Genomic DNA, 21976 nt, shown 5'->3' with positions numbered 1-21976 from the left:
AAGCAACTTGTAATCCTTTTTGAAAACCCCCCTCTTTTTTGTCTTTCTAAACTGTGTCCCTTTTCCCTTTGGCACAAGTTAGGTTTCTACCCAAATCTGTGTCTCCTGGATTGCAATTCTTAAAAACAAAACATAACAAAACAAAACACCCACAAATAAAGCTTTTGTTTGTCTTGCAGTTCTTGGTCAAAAATTTTATTTCCACAGACTTGAGGTGTCCTTGAACTCTGAGGAATATCCAGCCATGTTTCCCTTAAAGCTCCCAGGGTTCTTTGTTAAAAGTTCTTCTCTTATATCTCACCATGCTATTGGTTTTATTTGTTAATCAGTTTTTAGATATCCTTCTCTCCAGTTAGACCATTTGGTCCTTCGGGACAAGGACCATGTCTTAGGTGGGCTCTGGAGTCTGATGGCCTATAGATTCAAATCCTAGCTTTGCTTTTTCTTAGCCATGAGACCTTGGGCAGTGCACTTCATTTCCCTAAGTTTTTCCAAGCCTCTTGTTCCTTAGAAAAGATCTGGGGATGAGAAGATCCTACCGCAAATGGGTGTTTTGAAGATAAAATGATTAATTTATGTAAAGCACTTAGCATAATACCTGGCACATAATAGGCACTCGGCAAATGTTTCTGCAATTTGATATAATAGACAGAATGAGGGCCCGATTCTACGTGTCTGAAGATGCGTCCCACAGCTCCCAAAAAATACTTTTTTGTGTCTTCGTGGGACTGTTTCTTCCATCGGAGCCGCCCGCTGCCAACAGAAAGCCTTCCCCTGATGTTCCTGCCTCTTTCCCTTCTTTGTTTGTTTTACTCCTGCTTCTCCCGTGATTGCTCACAGGAAACATTCCTAGAAAAACCTCAAGGGACTGACTTCCTTTGTGCTTCGGGGCAGCAGACAGTCTGTGATCTGCTGCTGCAGCTGTGCTCCCCCCGCCCTGGGGACTGGGGAAAGACTGCGTCTCAGGAAGGTAATAGGAGTTGGACTCAAGGTGAAGCCCACCAGGGGAAAAAGACAGACAATAAGGTGATGGTAGAGGGCCAGGGATCCCTGATCCCCTGCTTCACACACATCCTCAATTTTGGCTGCTACAACTGCTTTCCTTCCTTTCCTTCTGTCCACCTATAAAATAGCCACATCAGTGCCACCCCTAATAGCTTTGAAAATACTAGGTCCCAGGGAAGGCATAGCATTTTTTTTTTAATTTTTATTTTTGGGTGTCTGATGAGAGCCATTTGGCTGGTGTAAAGAAACAGGCCATCTGGAGAGGACTCCAAGACTTAAATTTGAACCACTGACTCCACTCATTTTTATTTATTGTAAAAAACCAATATTATAACAACATGAAAGGCCATTTCTTAAAAAGGAAGGCAAGATTATTCATGATCCCACCATCCTAACACCACAGGTTTCCTTTTCTTTAAGCTCTCTTCCAGTGTTTGACCACATGATAGACGATTGCATATAATGTCTGTCCTCTTTTTTTGTTTTCACTTAATATTATATCTGAAGCCTTTTCCAGTGTTGACATAATTTTCACATTGGCCTCTATCCTCTTTTTTTTTATTGCAAATATTCCAGCTGATTTGACTGAGGCTTAATTAATGCTTCCTTAACCCTTGGGATTCCTGCTCATCCCCTTGAATCTTTGAGGTTGGCTCTTGGCAAACTGTAAATGAAAGAACTCAGTTTTCTGAGCACACTGCATCCCTTACAGGTCTTCTTTCTTCCCTGCCAGCAATTTTAGCCTAAGAGTTCTCTTGGCATATCCCCAAGCCAGCTGCTCTCTAAGCCCATTCAGTGGGCTATTAAAAAATAATAACATAGCCCAGCCAGCGTGGCTCAGCGGTTGAGCATTGACCTATGAACTAAGAGTTCACGGTTCAATTCCCAATCAGGGCACATACCTGGATTGTGGGCTCAATCCCCAGTGTGGGGCATGTAGGAAACAGCCAATCAATGATTCTCTTTGTCATTGATGATTTTCTCTCTCTCTCTCTCCCTCTCCCTTCCTAAAATCTAGAAAAATAATATTTAATAATAATAATACATAATAATAATAATAAAGGCCCTGGCCAGGTAGCTCTAGCCTGAGTAGTTGGTTAGAACGTTATCCTGCTTATGCCAAGGGGTTTGATCTCTGATCAGGAAAGATACAAGAAATAACCAGTGAATGCATAAATAAGTGGAACAAATTGATCTCTCTCTCTCTAAAATCAATCAATAATAATCCTATATAATAAAACCCTAATATGCAAATTGATCAGAGGCAGAACGACTGGTAACTATGTCCATGCTGACCACCAGGGGGCAGGGACTCAATGCAGGAGCTGTCCCATGGTGGTCAGTGTGCTATCATAGGGAGAGCACCACTCAGCCAGAAGCTGGGCTTATGGCTGGTGGCGCAATGGTGGTGGCGGGAGTCTCTCCTACTTCTGCAACAGTGCTAAGGACCCCTCGGGGGATGTCCACCTGCTGGCTTACACCTGCTCCCCATTTTGGCCAGGCTGAGGGAGCTCCTCCCCCCCCCCCCCCGCCTCCCCACCAGCACACGAATGTCGTGCACTGGGCCTCCAGTAATAATAATAATATAGTTCTAGTTTTCCCTTAAAATAAAAGCAATACATACTTATGTTGTCCAATTTGAGAAATACATAAACGCAATGAAATAAAAAAAAAATCTGCTTCCCTAGCTGGTTTGGCTCAGTGGGTAGAGCATCGGTCTACAGACTGAAGGGTCTCGGCTTCAATTCTGGTCAAGGGCACATGTCTGGGTTGCAGGCTCAATCCCCAGTGTGGGGCATGCAGGGAACAGCCAATCAATGATTCTCTCTCATCATTGATGTTTCTTTTAAATATATATATATATATATATATATATATATATATATATATATATATATATTATTGATTTTTTACAGAGAGGAAGAGAGAGGGATAGAGAGTTAGAAACATTGATGAGAGAGAATCATTGATCAGCTGCCTCTTGCACACCCCCTACTGGGGATGTGCCGGCAACTAAGGTACATGCCCTTGACCGGAATCGAACCTGGGACCTTTCAGTCTGCAGGCCGATGCTCTATCTACTGAGCCAAACCGGTTTCAGCTAGTCATTGATGTTTCTACCTCTCTCTCCCTCTCCCTTCCTCTCTGAAAAAAAATTTTTTTTTAAATATATATATATATATAAAATCTGCTATAATCTTGCTATTCAATATCATATGCCACACTTTCTTATTGCTTTCAAAAATGTTAGCACTTTTGACCCTACTTGTCTCTGCTAGTCTTTCCTCAAAGACCCCGTTCTGCCTTCCAACTTTACTTCAAAAGCTAACTCGTGTTTTAATGACAAAGGCTGAATGAGTAAACCCTACAAAGTATATTATCTGAGACGTTAGGTACTTGGTTTAGGTAGAAATATGCACAAACAGGTCACAATGCATCAGTTGGGGCATCTGAGGTTAACTGGTTTAACCTTCAGTGGAATTCAGTGGCTCATAAAACTGGAATGTGTAGGAAGCAGTAGAATGAATGGGCTGTGGGGTGGTTTGATCTGATGGCTCAAAAATGTCAAAAAGGAAATGGTTTCTTCCTAACCTCTCTCCCTACTTCCCACACATTATTCTCTTTCTAAGATAACCTCTTCCAATACTTAAAATTGCTGCCGTATCAGCAGCTTCTGAGACTATTTACTGCCTGGCTCCAGTCTACCAGGAAATGAAAGCATCTCTCTCCCACCATCCAATAATTCCTGAGGTTCCCTCTGATTGGACCAGTCTGGTTTCTATGGGCACCCATGAACCAATCCTAGAGGCAGGGAGGATGGGATGCCTCTGGGTGGCTTAGACCAGCAGGTCTCAAACTATGGTCACAAGACCCCTTTACACTTCTAAAAACTACTGAGGATCCCAGAGAAAATTTGTAATGGAAGTTTTATCTTTTGATATTTGCCAAATTAAAATTCAATTCCTGTCCTGGCCTGGTAGCTCAGTTGGTCAGTGTCATCTGGATAGACCAAGGTTGGGGGCTTGATCTCTGCTCAGGGCACATACAAGAATCAACCAATGAATGTATAAATAAATGAAACACCAAATCAGTCTGTCTCTGTCTCTGTCTCTTTCTCCTTCCTTCTCTTTCTCAAATCAATAAATTAAAAAGAAATATTTAAAGAGAAATTAAATTCTCTTTTAGACTGAGCTAATAGAAGACAGCTGAATTTTCATATTTATTTCTGCATTCAACCCATTGCAAATTGTTTTGGTTAAAGTACATGAAGAAAATCTGCTTCACATAAACGTATAAATAGAAAAGGGAGGAGTATGTTAATAACATTTTAAGAAAACTGTGGATATTCTTCTTTAATACTACCCCCAAACTCTCCAAGAGGTCATTTCATAAAGATTGCTCGCACTGTGGATCTGAAACCTTATCTACAAACTTTTCATTTTGTTAAATTAAAATCCATTGTCTGACTTACATGTAAAATAAATGAGTTTGGAACATCATGCACTAGCCATTTGGAAAACATTGACTTGCCAAGTAAATGCCAGTCTTTCGAATGTTGACACATTATACATTATCCACTATCCAAAAATCACATCTCTTAATTTCACCATCAGAAAGAGAAGCTGTCTAACTCATAATGATATTCATTTTCCAAAATTCTAAGTTTCTTTTGAAAACTGGGATTTTTTTTTTTTTTTCATCCTTGGCAATGATCAATTGTTTTCCTTGAGCGGACAGGCTCACTTAGTTCATTTCCAAGAAAACACCTACCAAATACCCAAGTTAAGAATAACCATAATTTGTCAGATGTCTTCTCAAGTAAAAAATGGTGTTTCAGGAAATCAAACAAACAGCTAGTTCAGCTTGCAACTCAAATGATTCCATAAGCACTTCTTACATAATCATCACACTTCCATTTGTAGCAAAAGTGTTTTGTGTGCAGCTTTCATTTTGTCGTTTATTAAAAAGATGCATGCTCAATAACTGAGATTTTACCAAAGTTAATAGTTTTTACTGCATCAGTAAGAACGTTTTTAAGAGAAACTGCGTGTGTTTCACATGAGTATGTGGTGGTAGAGAATATTAGTGCAATTGGTGCAATTGATTTGTGAAGGCACTGGCTTTCACAACTTTGCTGTTGAACCATCACTGAGAATAGTAGATTATTATGAACTAATTTTGACTTCAGAGATTCCCTGGAAGGTCCTCAGGGACCACGAGGAAGTCCATGGACCATATTCTGAGAACCACTGACTTAGGCCAATTAAGCCCCACTCACAGAGCTAATTGGGGAGCGGTGGCATGGATGCTGGGGGCAACCAAATGCCTGCTAAAAGAATGGCCAAAGTGACGATGAGCATAAGGAACTGAAGAATTTAAAAATCTTGGTTCCTGGCCTGGATTTATAGTTTCTTGCTAGCACTAGCCACTGACTTGAAGAGATTCCAGGTGAGGCTTTGAAATCTAGTGGCTGATCCTAATCTACTGTTTGGGAAATCTCTGTCTTAATCCGGAACGGTAGCTAAAGATGGCTCTGTGGCCAGTGAAAAGGATGTTTTGTGTCAGGACTTGTCTTGATTCACAAGTGGGTCAGCCTGTTTCCCTAGTAACTGTCAGTGGGCTGGATGAGGGAGTGGGTACAAGAGAAGCCAAACAGCTGTCCTATCAGTTAGAAGTTCCCCCTCTTCCTCATCACACCACCTTCCAAGCTAGAGGGCTGGGGACTCCCAGCCAGTCAGTGTTTTCAGGGCCGAGTTCTATGGACAAGGAGAAACTGGGAGAAAAGGGGAAGAGTCGCTGAAGCAAAGAGGTAACGTGTCTCACCAAGCAGGCAGGCCTCAGGCTGGTCTCCAAGAGAAGGGGCGAGGTGCTGAGCATTCTCCCCGCAGCTGTCACTGACGCAGGCAGCTGCTCTGCCTGGCCAGCCTTGGCCAACCTTCTGGATTAGATCTCCATGACAGCCTTTCCTTTATCCGCGCTCCCCCCCCCCCCCACAAAAAAAAAAAAAATGCTCGTGTCCTCACCCTAGAATCACCCAGAAGCATTTTTACGACAAAAGCTCTCTGAGAGGTGTGGAGGCAGTCCTCCAACCCTTTCCTTTCGGAGACTTTCCTCGTGACCTCAGTTACCCAGGGATACATTTCCCCAACCCCCACCCCTGTCCCCGGGGAAGAACACACACCTTCAAACCTTGTTTGGAGTTATGCAAATCGTGTAGAACTCCTAGCAATAAGACTTGGGGCTTAGGCAAATATATTTGGATCTAAGTCTAGGATCTTCTTTTCAAACAGGAAGTGGTACTACAGGCACCTAGCCACGATGTTTTGAATTCATTATCATGAAAAGGACATTCTGGAAGCAGACCAACTTCACGGAAGAGTCAAATCATGGGGCACAAATATGTCGCAGGCGCATAATACGAAGTTACAGAAATAACCTACCAACGTTATAAACTCTTTCAAACTTCAGAATTCTAGGGTTCACTAATATTGATGTTGATTTAAAGTCTAGAATCCAAGGGGACTCCGGAGGCATGGAAGTGGGCGCTCCGAGTTCGGGTTCTCATACTGACCCAGGCGGCTGCTCTAAATGATTTAGGGTGACCCACTTCTTGCTCTCTGGACCTCCATCACCCATCTGTAAAGCTGGCGGATAACCAGCCTCGTCTCTCTCTGTTATTCTATTCAGGGAAGGCTGCTCCAAAAGCTCCCAGACGTGCCGGTGCAGCCCGGGCTGGGCTGGAGGGCCGTGGAGGCTCAGGACCGGCGTCGGCCTGGGGTGCGGCCCTGCAAAGCCCCTTCATTCACTGGCTCCTCCGCTAGAGCGCACGGACTTCCTTCCGCCCTCTGGCCGCAGCGCAGATCAGAGGCGGCAGCAGGACCGCCTGCCCACCGCCCTGGGCGCATCCCGAGCCGAGCCGGGGCGCCCAGCTCCCCCAGTCAGCGCCAGGGGGCGGGGCTGCGCGTCCCGGGGGCGAGGCCGCCGCGGCAGCCTTCGCGCCTTCCGATTGGCTCCCGAGGCCCTCGTGATGCTCATCCCCCTCCCCACGTCCCCGCCCCCCACGCCCCTCCTCCGCATCCGCGCGGCGAGCGCCGGTCCGGGCTGAATGGGCGCGAGCGCGGCGCCGGGGGCGGGGGCGGGCGGGCGCGCGGGGCCGGGGGCTGGCTGCGGGCCGGCGCCCGCTCCCTAGCATGCGCGCGGGGGCGGCCCGCGGCGGAGAGCGGCGGCCACTGCGGGCGCGGACCGAGGCGGCGGCGGCGGCACCTGCCGGCCGAGGTACGTGGCGCAGCGGGGCCCGCGGGCGGGGGGCGGCGGGGGCCATACCTCTGTGCCCCCGCCTGGCGTGTCTGGCGGCCCCGCCCCCGCGGACAGCGCCGGCCCGGGGCACGGCTCCCCCGGAGGGAGACGGGGGCTCGGGCCGCGGGGCGCTGCTGGGGAGGCGCAGGGGGAGCGGCCGGGGTGCGGAGTCCGTCCAGCCGCAGTGGCCCTTTCCCCGGCGTCCTGCAGCCGCTCGGTGGCGCTTAGGGCATTGCTGGAAGCTTCCCAGCCGGCGGAGCCCGGTTAACTCGCTTCCCCGGGAACGGGCTTGGCGGACCCTTTTTACACGGTAACGAGTAGCTCCCGGAGAAACGACCCTCTGCGCCCATCGGGAGGGCGTAATGTGTGTGATGTCCGCGGTAGACATTCGCCAGTGACCTTTCCTGCCCCCACCCTGCGTCCAGCCCTGCGGCAGAGACGTGTTCGGGTGGTATTTGGCTTCTTCCTAACTGCAAGCAGTGGGCTGACCCGGGTGTGCATGGATGATGCGCCCTTTTAAGTGTGTAAGTGACACCAGGGTTTCGGGGAGCATCTCTTGAGGAGCTGGGAGAATAGGGAGAGGGGGGGTGCTACCTCCAGCCCACACCAGCTGGGTGACCTTGGCCGACATCTGTGTCCCTGTGGGGCTCAGTCTCCCGCGCTGTGCTGGGAGGCTTGACCTGCTCATGGTCGAGGTCACTTCCAGGGTCGTGGTCCCATGGTTCTGACCCCAACATGTGTTTAGGAGTGAAGAAGGTGCTGCAGCATCACCAGCCGACTTGAAAGACGAGTGTTATGCCCTCGTGCCTCAATTCGTGTACTGTGGGACCCTCTGCTCTTCTGTTTAAAAGAGAAAATGGTTTTCCCATGCCGTGCTTTATCCGGCACCTGTGGGTCGCCTGCTCTTTGTGCCAAGCACGGTGCGGTGCGGGGTGTTGGCGTTATAAAGATGAAGGAGACTCATCTTCTGCTCTGAGCTGGTGACTGCTGTTCCTCTTCCTCAGAAGGACGCCTGTCCTGAAGCTGTGGAAGAGGAATCCCTGTCTGTTGAACCAGCGAAGGGCACTGATTCAAGAAGGGTTGTGGTTTCACTTGCAATATCCTGCAGGTTGACAGCTTTGAAGGTGTGTTTATTTCCCTCCTGGTAGAGCTGGGGATCACCGAAATCCCCACCAGTGCTTGGCTGGGCAGAGAGCCTGCTGCGAGCTGGGAGAGCTGTAGCCAAATGGCTGGGTCTTCCTGCCTGTCTGCGCATTCCCTGAGCGCTGCTGCCCCGGTGAGGCGCAGGGAGCCATGCTCATAAAGGGGAGCCGTTTCCTCCTGCAGGCACAGAAAGAAGCGGGGGAGGTAAGAAGGCATGCAGGGGGTTGTGGAGGAGAGAAAGAGAGGCGGCCAGGCAGACATTCTAAAAAAAAAACTTACATGCATGGCTTTATTTTGAAAACGCCTGTAATTTTGCCACAAACTACCAAATCGTCCCTTGTTATCAAAAACAGATTGGTATTGAACTTTAAAGATATTTTCTAAGGCAGAGTAAGAACAAACCCTTTGTTCTTTGGTTTGCGTCCTCCGGTTCTCCCCTGCTTTCCTCGCTGGGCTATTTGTCAGCAAGAAGGGACGTTTATCCAAGCAGGTTGGCTCTTGGGAAGTGAATGGACGTGAAAGAGGATGCGAATCACCTGGCTGCCCTTTCAGGCTTCATATCCGTGGGGCTCCCGCGTGTATGGATGGATACAGCTTTTGTCCCTTCCACCCTGATTGGTGTGTATCTTACACTCATGTAGAGCGCATTGCAATTTGGTGCGTGCTTACTCAGCTTCGAGAGCTACAGATAAAGCTATTCTATCCCAGTTTTTCGGTAAATACGTTGGTAGCTCCTCACTAGTAGATGATGATGGCAGCATCACTTTTCACCAAGATGCCTGAGGCAGGATTTGGATTGGGAATCACATCAGTTCCTACCTGGCTGAGCCCTGTAGGTTCTCGGCAAGTGCAGTCACTCCTAGGCCCCAGTCCCCCCTGGGTCAGGCGGCGGCACAGGCTGAGCTGTGGGGACCCTTCACTCCAAGAGTCTGTGTCTTCCAGGCGAGAACTTCCTGGCCAAACTGCTTTTCTCTGTCTCCGCTCCCTGGCCTCTTCCTGCAGAGGCTGCTCGGGAACCCCTTCTCCCTTGTTTTTATAACATTCAGCTTTCTACACTTTGTTTCTGCTTCCCTGGCCTGCCTTCCCTGCTCCTCTGCATTTCTGCTTTGTAAAACATGCAATTCCTGATTAGGCAGGGGCACTGACCTCTTTTCCCTTAGACTGACAAATTAAAAAGTACAACAGCCAACACAATAATAGCCATCTGGTGTGAATGAAAATTATGTTTTTGGATCAGATTGACAAAAAAAAAAATGTTTTTGTTTGTGTCACAGAATTTTAGTAGTTTGTGTGCGCCCTGAGATGAAAAAGGTTGAAAATCTCTGCCCTAAAGAAAAAGCCCAGCCGAAACCGGTTTGGCTCAGTGGATAGAGCATCGGCCTGCGGACTGAAAGGTCCCGGGTTCGATTCCGGTCAAGGGCATGTACCCTGGTTGCGGGCACATCCCCGGTAGGGGATGTGCAAAAGGCAGCTGATCGATGTTTCTCTCTCATCGATGTTTCTCTCTATCCCTCTCTCTCTTCCTCTCTGTAAAAAATCAATAAAATATATTTTTTCAAAAAAAAGAAAGAAAGAAAAAGCCCATTTCTTGTTTTGTCATTTGGGGCCATATAAGACATTTTTGTTTTCCTCTTACATGCCATGGAAAAATAGCCAGGATTAAGTGATTCAATGGTTCATCAACTTCTATACCCATGAATTTCCCCCTTTAAGTTTTTAATATCTGGGATCATAGTAGTTAAGTATTGTATGATATGATTCAATTCATTCAAAGAAGGAAAATTGATGAAAACTACTTGCTGAAATAGGAGTTCTGCCTTTTGAATGTTAGGGCTGTTTTTAAGACTCGGTGTCACTTTCATAATTCAGGCTTACCTGTGTTACATTTAAACTGGAGCAGTTTTTCTATTACACACTCAGCGTGTTCCTTCTGCCCTGGCCGCCCTCTCTCCTCAGCATCTGCTTGCGTTGTTCCTGCTTTTTGATCCTCTTCTATCTGTTCTTCACCTCCATTCTGCTTTTCACATCTTGTTCTCATTTCCTATTTAGAGGGCGGCAGCAGGGAGAACAGAGTGTTGAACTTTATCAAGGCCGCCAATACACTCCTCTTGGCTTATCGTTTTCAGTAATAAACTCCTTAGTCATCCAGGATTTGGTGGCTGGTGCAGGCTTCTTGCTTATCCTTCCCTAACCAGCGCTGTCCAGTGGAAATATAACCCAAGCCACACACATAATTTAAAAATTTCAAGTAGCTACATTTAAAATTTTTTAAATAAATAAGTAAATTAAAGTTTGAATTTTTCAGAAAGATAAAAACGTCAATTTTTAAAATATATTTTTTAATTTATTTCAGAGAGGAAGAGAGAGGGAGAGAGATAGCAAGGGAAGATTATACTTTCACAAAAATTGAAGGTATAATCTTTCAATTTTATAACCAGGTCATAAAATAAGTAAGTTCTAACATATTTAAAATAATCAGTATTATACAAAGTTCTCTCTGAACACAATGCAACTAAATTATATGACAATTTTAAGAGATCATTTTTAAACTTTTAAAAAATTTGAATTTGAAAGTATTGACATTTGAAAGATAGAGAAGTAATAATGAAAATAGATGTTAAAACTTTTGGATGAATTGTAGACTTAAAAAAACTGTGGGAGCCCTGATTGGTTTAGCTCAGTGGATAGAGCCCTCAGACTGAAGGGCCGTGGGTTCGATTCTAGTCAGAGGTGTGTACCTCAGTTACAGGCTAGGTCCGGACAGGACAAGGGCGGGAGGCAACCAATCTATCTGTCTCTCACATTGATGTTTCTCTCTGTGTCTCTTCCGCTCCCTCACACTCTCTAAAAATCAATTGAATGTTCTCAGGTGAGAATTAATAAGAAAAATCAACCAACCAAACAAAACAAACAAAAAAACTGAGATGCAACTAAGTCAGTTTTAGAGAGAAATATGCAGTATTAATTGTTCATATTAGCAAGGAAAAAACAAGCTAATCACTTAAAGTAAGAAGTTAGGAACATAGCAACTAAAATAAATCCAATGGATGAGAAGGAAGCAATTTAAAAAAAAACACAAACAGGTGAAATTGATTTTAATAATATATTGTAGTTAACTCAGTATGTTCAGTATATTGCAACTCAAGTTATAAAAATTGTTAAATGAGCTATTTTACAATTTCCTGTTCAACTACGTCTTCAAAGCCTGACTGGTGTGTATCTTACACTTATGTAGAGCACATCTCAATTTGGTCTGGCCATATTTGAAGTACTCAGTGACCACATGTGGTTAGCAGACAGCACAGCTCTAAACCTTCGCCAGTAAACAGTGAGCTGATTTGTCTTGATAAAGGAAGAGTGAGAGCTAACATCGGTGGGATTCAGTTATCTGCCCAGTGACTCTAGAGCTGTGGTCGGCAAACTGCGGCTCTCAAGCCACATGTGGCTCTTTGGTTCCTTGAGTGTGGTTTTTCTCCAAAATACCACAGCCTGGGCGAGTCTATTTTGAAGAAGTAGCGTTAGTAGTTTAAGTTTAAAAAATGTGGCTCTCAAAAGAAATTTCAATCGTTGTACTGTTGATATTTGGCTCTGTTGACTAATGAGTTTGCCGACCACTGCTCTAGAGTCCTGGTAACCTAGCAGTGTTTTTGTGGTTGGCAGAGAGAGTGGGCTCTTTGGGACAATCTTGACACTAAACAACCCCTCCCTCGCAACACACGCACACGCTACAAAACATAGGCAGAACAGGAAAAGGGGTAAACACCGACTCACTTCATCCTCACCTGTTCTAGACATGTTATATGTGTCAGTCCATTTAATTTTCACAAAGGCCATTCGTTCTGTTGTCACCCCCGATGTTACAAATGAGGATACCAAGGTTCAGAAAGCTTAAGAAACTCTGGAGGAGAGAGCTGGGATTCAGACGGGGGCAGTCTGGCCTGCAGGGGGTAGATGAGTAAATATGTCCCATCTTCTTAGCATCTAGTGCATTCTACCCCTCCTCCAGAAAGGCTCCTGTGGAGGTCCTTGGGAGGGTAGAGCTGAGGTGGGGGAGATGGCGTGTTCCCTGGTCCAGGTCTTGCGTTCGCAGGCACACCTCCTGACTCATCTCAGCGCACAAGACGACTTCTCCGCACCGGTCCAGCCTCGAGAGAAGTCTCTCCAAAATCCAATTCCATCTTCAGTTCTCCCTTCCCCGGCGGCTCCTGTGGGGATACAGTCCCCTCCCGCCGTTGCACTGCTTCCTTTTCTAGCCTTTCTCGGTGCCCTGTGTCCTCCTGGGCCAGACCTGCGGACGCTCCACTGGGAGCTTTCATCCTCTGGGCCTGCTGCCCATCTCAGGGGGCACCTGCCGCTCCCGCCCACCCCCTTCAGTCCTATCCTTCCTTCCTGGGCGGAGCCTTTTCTAAGTCCCCTCCTACACACACAGACACACGCACCCCAAATCTAAAACTTCTCCTGACACTGCCTTCATGTCCAGCGTAGAGTAAGTTAAGAAGAAATACTATGAAAATAATGGCAATTGGTCATAAATCTACTTGTCCAGTTTTTAAAGATGGGGTTGTGAGAGCTTTTTGAAGAAGAGGCTGCCCGTGTTGCTTCTTTCTGTCTCCCCAGGTGCATGCTCCCCACGTGATTAAAAACCGGGTTTGGGCAGGAAGGTATGGCTGTTTGGGAGCTGCCCAGGTGCCGCCCTGTTTGGGAGCTGCCCAGGTGCCGCCCTGTTTGGGAGCCTGCCCAGGTGCCGCTTGTCCAAATGTTTGGAGCAAAGAGTAAAAGGGCTGTCTATTTGCCGTATAAAAGGAAGCTGGATGTTTTTGCTGTACCTTCCACAGACCGAAACACATGTGGTTGGTTTTAGGAATCCAAACGTGTTCCACTTGTTCTGAGCTTGAAGTGGCCCTAACAGTACTTTCCTTTGTCTCCTCTCTCTACTGACTGTCCCCTCTCCTTCAGGCTCCCAGCTGCCAGGGCCTGTCAAACTCCAGGTTGCTGCCCGTGACCGGTGTCCGTCCCTTTGCCGGGTCATTACCACTTGCTGATTTGGGGTTTGACATAACCAGTCTGGTTCTTCCGTTCCTATAGGAAAATAGGATTATTCAGTCATGCAACCAGACGGCTGCATAAGCTGCCTGTCCAATCCTCCCCCTTCCCGTAGCCATCCGTCCACCGAGCCAGGTACCCCTGCGGAGTACCGCTTCCTAGTCCCACACGTGGCTGTTTCAGAATTTGCATACATTCTGCCCCATGATCTCGTTCCCTGTGTTTCCCGTTAGACTAGGGTTTGGGGAAGGTCCCTGCGCTGGAGGCTGCTTGGATTGGGTCCCAGAGTGGCTTCTGTTAATCCTTAATCCTGCTAACAGTCACTTTCCCCCACTGAGAATTATGTATTCAGCCGGACTGCTTGTATTTCCCATCCAGTAAGAGTGAAATCTTTCCGTAAAGAGGTAGCTTCTAGGCTTGGCTCTCTTTGTGGCTGTCATGGGTGCAGCATGCTCTGCGAATGCCATTTGCTGTTACGGGGCCACGGCCAGAGCGGTAATATAAGGCCTTGTGTTAGAGCTGGGAGGACCCAAGAGGAGGGGCAGTTCAATGAGCAGTTTCCTCAGTTTACCTCAATGTCATGTCTTCTTTCCTCTGGCCCCTCCTCTGCGGTTAAATCATCTCAGAATGGTGGCAGTACGTGGAGCCTTCTAGCATGTTCTTTTTCCCCCACCCCCCATTAGTGGCCTGAACTGGTTATTAAGCAGCTGATCTTGGTGCTATAAGAACAGCCCCTGCCAGCTCCATCACCAAGTCCTGCGCATCTTCTTCCTGCACGTCTCCTGTACCCCTTCGGCCATCCCTGCTCTGGCTCCGCTCCCCGCCCTCCTCTGGCTGCGGTGATCTCAGCAGCCTCTCGCCCACCCTCTCCCTCTGTCACCTTTGTCCTAGGGTGAGCTCACCACCGCGGCCGCCCCGGGCCTCCTTTGGGGCCAGTTTGGAGGCCTGGTTCCTTCTTAGTGGATCTCCCTGTGATCTGGCCTGAGCACGCCTCTCTGGGCATTGGGTGTGCCCTTCCTACCGTCAGGAATGCCTCTTCTATCTCCGTCCCTCCAGGACCCTCTTACACAGGGGTCCTCAAACTTTTTAAAGTGGGGGCCAGATCACGGTCCCTCAGAGAGCTGGAGGGCCGGACTATATGAACTACTAATTCCTACTGTAACACCTTGGCTGCGCTCACTGCCCAAAAAACCTGGCGGGCAGGATCAGACTCCCCTGGGAGCTGCATGTGGCCCGCGGGCCGTCGTTTGAAGACCCCTGCCCGGAGTCTTACACATCCTCCCAGCAAAGCCTCCCCGGTGTCCTGAGATGGAGCTGGCACGTCCTTGCCCGGGGCATCTCAGGTGCACCCGCGCCTCTAGCGTGGCCTTAGTCAGTATTTGGGGTATTCTCTGTAAATGAAGAACCCTGCCTGGTTCTTCGTTTACAGAGGAAAGGAGCCGTGTCTTGTTTATCTTTATTCTCCTAGGGCCTGTGTGTGGAAAGTGCTTGTTAAATGCTTACTTAATGGATTACTGGGTAAATATCCAGTTACACAACAGTACCGACCAGCCCTTGTAGACTTGGGCTCTACAAGAGAATTGAGCCCTGAGACTCAAAGGCAGCCATTGCACGTTATGAATAACTTCCCTCCTTTGCCTCCGGAATGAATTTAAAAAGACCATGCTTGGGAGAACCAAGGCACTCAAACCCTTTTCCTTCATTGCCCGGCGCAGACCCGCCTGCAGAAGGCTGGTGGGGCAGCATGATCTCCATCCTGACAGAGTTTGCATGTGCAGAGAGAACAGGCCCTGGAAGATGGACTGGAATGCCAGCTGGACATCACCGGGCTGTAGTGTTAACAACCAGTGTGAGACTTCAAAGTGTTCTCTCTGCTTCTGCCTAATTTCTGGCTTCTAACTTTGTGATAACCGAGTTTTAAAAAACGTTTCTCGAATCAGCGAAATCGGAGTTCCCAAACTTGGTGGTGACCCAGTATAGGGTGGTGGAGAGTTGGCGGTTTTGTTTTTAAATATAGCTCCCCGGGCCCTGCCGCAGCGGGCCAGCCGGCACGGAGCTGCGCCTCAGCATTGCCCCTGGAGACCGGGGCGTCCGTGCGAGGATGGTCAGCTCTCAGGTGGCCCTTTGTGCAGCCACTGGGCACGTTGTGGACTGAAGGGCTGAGTTCCCAGCAGGCATGGCTCACCGTGAGAGACACTGGCATATTCGTGGCTGCTCTCAAGCAAATCCAGAGGCGGTGTGTGTTTTTTCTCTTTAGCTAAAAGTGGACACAACCCGGAGTTGTTTGAAGTAAGTCGATGGAGGAGTGTCGCATGCTCATCAGCTGCCGCGGGGACCATTCCTGTATTCCCCCGACGTTTGACCTTGTTTGACCTCACACAGATTTTTATCCTTATCCAGGCAAGAATCCACCAGTGGGTGGTCAACAAGTAGGTTTGGTGAGGAGCAGGATATTTGCTTAGTCTAAGTATCTCCCATCAAGTTATTTATTAGTTTACAAAGGGACTTTGCAACTTGGACAGCCCAGAGACCGGCCTTACCCCCACTTTAACCAATCGGTCCAATTTAACACCAGATCAGCATCATGTGTCCTGGGGAAAAATGTATCAAGAAGGTCACAGAATCACTTCTGGGCTATTTCTGCCCCAAATGGGCAACTCGAATCTAATCATGATGAAACAGACAAACCTCAAAGGAGGGACATTCCACAAAACAATTGACCTGTACTTTTCAAAAAATGCCCATGTCATGAAAGATAAAGTAACTGTTTCAGATGAAAGGAAGCTGAAAAAAATGTGACTGCTGAATGCCACATGTGATCTTGCTTTCGCTCTCGGGCTGTTTGGGGGACTACTAGGGCCATTTGTGTAAGGTCTTTAGAGTAGATAACACTCCTGAAGGAGAAGAAATTTCCCGATTTTTATCTAAAACAATAGCCTTTGGTTATCATATAAGGGAATGCTAAAATACATAGGTGTAAGTATCATGTCTTCGGCTTACTTTCAAATGGTTGAAAAAGTAATATGTGACCTGGCTGGTGTCGCTCAGCAGGTGAGCGTCGACCCAGAAACCTAAGGGTCGTCCGTTCCATTCCTGGTCAGAGCATTTGCTGGGATTGCGAGCTAGATCCCCAGTAGGGGGCGTGCAGGAGGCAGCTGATGGATGATGTTTCTCTGTCATCAATGTTTCTATCTTTCTACCCCTCTTCCTTCCTCTCTCTCTAAAAATTCATAAAATATATATTTAAAATAATAAAGTAATACGTGGGTTATGTACTGTATAGAACATGGTAACAGGGCAAATATGATGATCGTTAACAGTTGGGGAGTCTGAGTAAAGGGTATACTACTAAAGGAATTCCTTGTATTCTTCTTGCAATCTTTCTGTAAGTGTGAGGTTTTGTCAAAAAATGAAGTTTAAAAGCTCAGAAGCCTCCGGGTCATGGTGCTGAGGCCAGTCTGGATCAGGGCCCTGCAGAGCCTGCCCTTCCAGTGGTCGGTTCTGAAGTGATTTCCCACAGCCTGAGCTCTCCTCCAGAGGGCTTTGCTTCCTCTGGCATCGGTAGAAAGCAGGTGGACAGTCACTGGCAGGAAGGTCTCTTCCTTCAGCTGCCTGTGGCGGCGGCAGCGGCGGTGGCTGCTGTTCGAGACGTCACTCCTGCTGGTTGTCCTCAGGTCAGCCGTCTCGGAGCCACACACTGACCTGGTTTAGACGAGGCCTACACCTGTCCCGTGAAAGCAGCGTCCCAGGCAGGATGTGACTTTGAAAATACGTTCAGATGCAGTTGAGGGTGTTGGTGCATGAATTCAGTGTACTCCACCAGGGTCAATGTAAGAAACGCCCAGACCTGTAGAGAATTTTTATGACTTTACTTGAGCCAAACTGACAATGCGTGCCAGGAAGCAAGATCTCAAATGCTCTGGAGAGTAACAGTTTTGCAGCTTCTTTTATGCATTTGAAATTAAGGAGGGGACATAAGGACAGTTGGAGAAAGCAAGGCAGGCGTTGGATTACAGGACAGTTAATAAAACCATATGCTCTCTTGAGGGTTCACACCCCCTTAGGGGATTATTACTTCTGATATTTCAAAGGCGTGTTAACCTCGACGCACAGGAACAATGGGGCTGGGTTGGCTTAAAACCTTCCACTGAAGAACTTACAGGCCTGGGGTGTGACTAACCACCATGACCTGCCCAGTTAGGAATTTATGATCAGATCACCTTTGAGTTTCCTTTCCAAAGAGCCCCTTTTATTCGTCCACACCAAGGTGCTTTTGAAGAGCCCTTGCCAGCAAATACGGCCCCGGGCCCCAGCGGGTGCGTTTTGCCCAGAGCTTGGCATTGGCAGTTAAAGATGGCCCCCTCTCCTGCCTGACAGACCCTCATGTTGTATGTTGTGGTAGAAATCCTGCAGGTACTGTGTTCTGCATGGGGTGAGGGATCCTGTTCCAGCCCCCAGTTCATTTTTATCGAGGTGAGGGCAACCTTCTGAGCTCTGGCTGGAATCTCTCCGGTGGGGGAGGGGGGGTGGCAGGGGCAGTTCCTGGATTCAGGAGGGTAGCTGTAAACTGGGGGCTGAGGTTGGTTGTGGGTGGGTCTGCTAATCTGAATTTGCAAAGAGGAGTTCCTCTGAATTTGTCACCCCGGGGAACAGAACATGGTAAGCATGGTGTTCCCTGTTTCTGTTCCTCCTTTCTCTTTCCCTTCCAGCTCTTCTTTCCCAGGAAGTCCTATCCTTCACACACACACACCCACACACACACACACACACACACACACACTATCCTTCACACACACAAACACACACACGCACACGCACACGTACACGCACACCCATTCTCTCCTCTCTGTGTCTTCCCTTTCATCGTTTTAAACCTATCTCCTTCTGCTTCTTCCAGCTTCCTGTTTCTGACTCCTAAATGACCACCAAGTGTTAGCATCCGTTGAATAAGATAAGTTTTATGTTTCCTGCTCTTTGAAAAGTAGGTACGTGAGACTCGATTTTAGTGGAGGAAGGGGCAATAAAGTGTTCTCGCCCAGCCCTGCTCTTTACGATGAGCAAACATCTTCAGAGGTGACGTGGCCCGAGTCAACTAGCCAACAGCGGGACAGTGAGTATATTTCCTCTTTCCTCTCCTCTTAAAAAAAGAAAATAATGCCCTGGATGGGTAGCTCAGTTGGTTAGAGCGCCATCCTGATATGCCCAGGTTGTAGGTTCCATCTTTGGTCCGGGGGAGAAACAGAAGGAAGCTGGGTAGACAGGGTTGGGACCATGGGAGGACTCAGCTGGTGAAAGTTACTAAGGCAACCCATTTGGGCGGGGAAGGGAGGGCATGCTTGGGAGCTGTGAACTTGAAAGTGTTGCTAAGACAAGCAGCTTGCAGATAACCAGCCACAAGGCAGCGAGGCATGATGTTATGAAGGCAGAATTATTTTTGAAGGAACCAATCAAAAGCTAGCAAGCATGTATATTAAAAAAAACACACGCTTTCTCGCCCCCGTGTGCTAGGTTCCAGGCTCCTGCGGAGGGGGATGCCCCCTGTGCCCACATGGCTGATGGCCGAGTGGGACTCTGACGTGGACTAATAAACCTTAATTCACTTGGATGCTGCACTGCACTCCGCTGTAACATGGAACCGCAGCCCTGGACACTGGCTACTCCTGGACCCCAGCTGAGCCTTTTCCAGGACTGGCTTCTCTCAATAAACTTGGCCCCCGCTAGCCATTTTTGTCCTCGAACCCATTCTTCGGTTTTTCAAGACAACACATTCTGACTCAGAACACCCCACATTGTGGTTTCAGGAGCACATACTGTTGCAGATAAGCTGCCAGGCACTCAGAGTTAATCAGCCGGGCACTCAGAGAAAGCTCAGAAAAGTTGCCTTTACTGCAGATCGCGCTGGTGCCGTGACTCAGGGCAGTCGGTCTCCAAACCCTGAGTGATGGATGTGGACGAAGCTTTCCCTTTATACCCTGAGTTCCTTGGTCCCAAAATATAGGTCAGGCTTCTGGGTACTTCGTGGGCTTTGCAGACCCCCACCCTCCCCGAGAGTTGGGATGGGGAAGTGAGACCACCCCCAGAGGCATGCCAGCACTGGCACCAGCCCCTCCGGGGATTGTGTATGGTTTGTGGTTTATGGCCTCTGTAAAATGGGAGTATGCCAGGAAACAGGTTTTGCAAGGCAGGACAGGCATCACAGAAAAGGAATTTTTATAAGAATGGAGTTTATGGCCGAGACCGGTTTGGCTCAATGGATAGAGCGTTGGCTTGGGGACTGAGGGGTCCGGGGTTCGATTCCAGTCAAGGGCATGTGCCTTGGTTGCGGGCATATCCCCAGTAGGGGGTGTGCAAGAGGCAGCTGATTGATGACTCTCTCTCATCGATGTTTCTAATTCTCTATCTCTCTCCCTTCCTCTCTGTACAAAATCAATAAAATATATTAAAAAAAAAAAAAAGAATGGAGTTTATGGGCAAGCAAGAGGGTACGTTTATCGGCAAGCAAGGGTGTACGTCAGAAGGCAGGTTACTGGCACAGATTCAGATAGCTAGCCCCCCCACATGTCTTATTTTCCCCTTCAATACAAGAAACAATCAGTGAATACATAAATAAATGAAACAACAAATCAATGTTTTTCCGTCCCTCCCTCCTCCCTTCCCTCCCTCCCTTCCCTCCCTCCCTTCCTCTTTCTTGCTAAATAAATTGGGAAGGAAAGAAAAAGGAAATAACAACGGATCCAGTTGTTCTGTTGCTCCTGCTGCCACCCTCACGGTGGTGGGAGGGACCGTCATTTGATTTCATTCATCTCCTTCCTCAACACACACACAGTGATCCTTGTTTGTGAGAGGATCCGCGTCCCTGCTCTCCATGGGCCGGGCATACTGTGGACACTCCCTACACACCCAGGAGCTGTGATATCGGCATCCCTAGAGAGGTCAGTGCATTCATTCATTCATTCATTCATTCTTCAGTTCATTCCTTCAACAAGTGCTTTTTACATGGTAGGCGCTGTTCTAGGCCCCTTCTCTAGGAATCTTCCAGCAGGGAGAACAGACAGGAGGCACCGATGTTCGAGCAGCAGTGAGTGCTCAGAAGTAAAGAAGGGAAGTGGGTAACAGGGCTTGGGGGACGGGATGCTGTTTACAGAGGGTGGCCAAGGAAGGTGACTTTTCAACAAAGACCGAGATCAAAGTGCTGAGGGGGGCATAGGAGACAGGTGGAGGCCTGAGGTGGGGACGGGGGGATGTTGGTGTGAGGAGCAGTAGGAAGCCTGCGAGGCTGAAGTGGAGTGAGGAGGAAGAGAGCGTAAGAAAGGTGTGTGGGGGGGCGGGGAGATGGCTCTGGGTTTGACCCTGCACAGGGTGCTGCCATCTTCTTAACATCTTGGCCACTTCGGTGAAATCTTAGCAATACCGTCTGCAGTTCTGGGCATGGTCTAGTTTTGGAGAATGTGTTTTATTCCAAGGACTCAGGATTAATGGTCTTAACACTTTAAAAAAAAAATGATTTGAGAGAGGGAGAGAGAAACATTGATGTGAGAGAGTTACATCTATGACTTGCTTCTTGTACACACCCCAATCGGGTATCGAACTCATGAGCCTCACCGGTCAGGGTGCCTTCACACTTTTAAACATGTGAAAAGCAGGCAGCTGGATGTTAGTAAATGATGTATTCTCCACATTAGAGGAATACTGCTTGGTTAGACTTAAACAGCATGCCTCAGAATCATTGAGGTGCTTCTTGCGTCTTGGTTGGCGGCCAAAATGAGTGGAACGTAGACTGTGCGTTCACAGAGAAACACTCTTATTTTTAGTTACAGGTCCTCTTGATGTTGCACGGTAGGTAGGATCTGAAAATCTTTAGGCTAAAATCTGTGGTGAGTACAGCTGCGAGGAGCTGGCTGGAGAGCAGGGTTACTCAAGGGCTGCACCCACATAACTCAGGGGGAACTTGCTCACGTTGCTCATTTCATGCCCTTACCTGGTCCTGCCAGGTGGGAGGTCCTGAGGATGAGTCTGGGAATCTGAGCACATCACCGCCTCCCCCAGGGATTCTCGTGTGCGGTCCGGCGGGAGAGTCACTGGCTGAGAGCTCCGCGGAGGCGTTGGTGGGTGAATAAGGTGTCGAACTGACTGGGTGTGGTCTCAGCCAGAATCACTGGCTGAGAGCTCCGCGGAGGTGTTGGTGGGTGAATAAGGTGTCAGAACTGACGGTGTGGTCTCAGCCAGTGCTCTGCCAGCACTTGATGATTTTGATATCAAGGGTGAAATTCCACCATCTTAAAAGAGGAATGAGACACTGCCTACTCAGTGGAAACAGGGAGAAATAGTGCACCCTCCACTCCCACCCCCCGTAGGGGGTGGAAGTGGAGTGGGATAAAGGGGCCCTGCTTGAGTTGCATGGATCCAGGGATGTTGTCATCCTCTCCCCCCACCCCCCCCCTCACACACCGCACACCTGTGAACTCTGCCTGGCAGGTGGCGTGCGAAT

At 48.1% G+C, this 21976-nt stretch overlaps 1 protein-coding gene across 9 annotated transcripts in view; it reads left to right on the top strand.

Annotated features, from left to right (window-relative positions):
• The first annotated feature begins 7122 nt into the window (after nucleotides 1–7122).
• ST3GAL5 (ST3 beta-galactoside alpha-2,3-sialyltransferase 5) overlaps nucleotides 7123–21976 on the top strand; it is a 39668-nt gene continuing 24814 nt past the window's right edge. For 2 of the 9 annotated variants that reach the window (XR_014796465.1, XM_084900262.1), the window contains exons 1-2: nucleotides 7176–7281; nucleotides 18386–18598. Coding sequence is in view for 1 of the 9 variants with exons in the window: in XM_084900256.1 (XP_084756382.1) it covers nucleotides 7197–7281 (85 nt within the window). In the remaining 8 variants the exon portion in view is untranslated. Of the gene's footprint in view, nucleotides 7282–7400; nucleotides 7796–18385; nucleotides 18599–21976 lie in introns of those variants that run through there. The other 7 variants (XR_014796463.1, XM_084900256.1, XR_014796464.1 and 4 more) reach the window with 5 other exon arrangements.

This window comes from Pipistrellus hanaki (assembly GCF_964339955.1).
Source record: "Pipistrellus hanaki genome assembly, chromosome: 12".
In the NCBI taxonomy this organism is placed as follows: domain Eukaryota; kingdom Metazoa; phylum Chordata; class Mammalia; order Chiroptera; family Vespertilionidae; genus Pipistrellus; species Pipistrellus hanaki.
The sequence above is the reverse complement of the archived record's forward strand: the minus strand, read 5'-3'. Positions and strand labels throughout refer to the sequence as shown.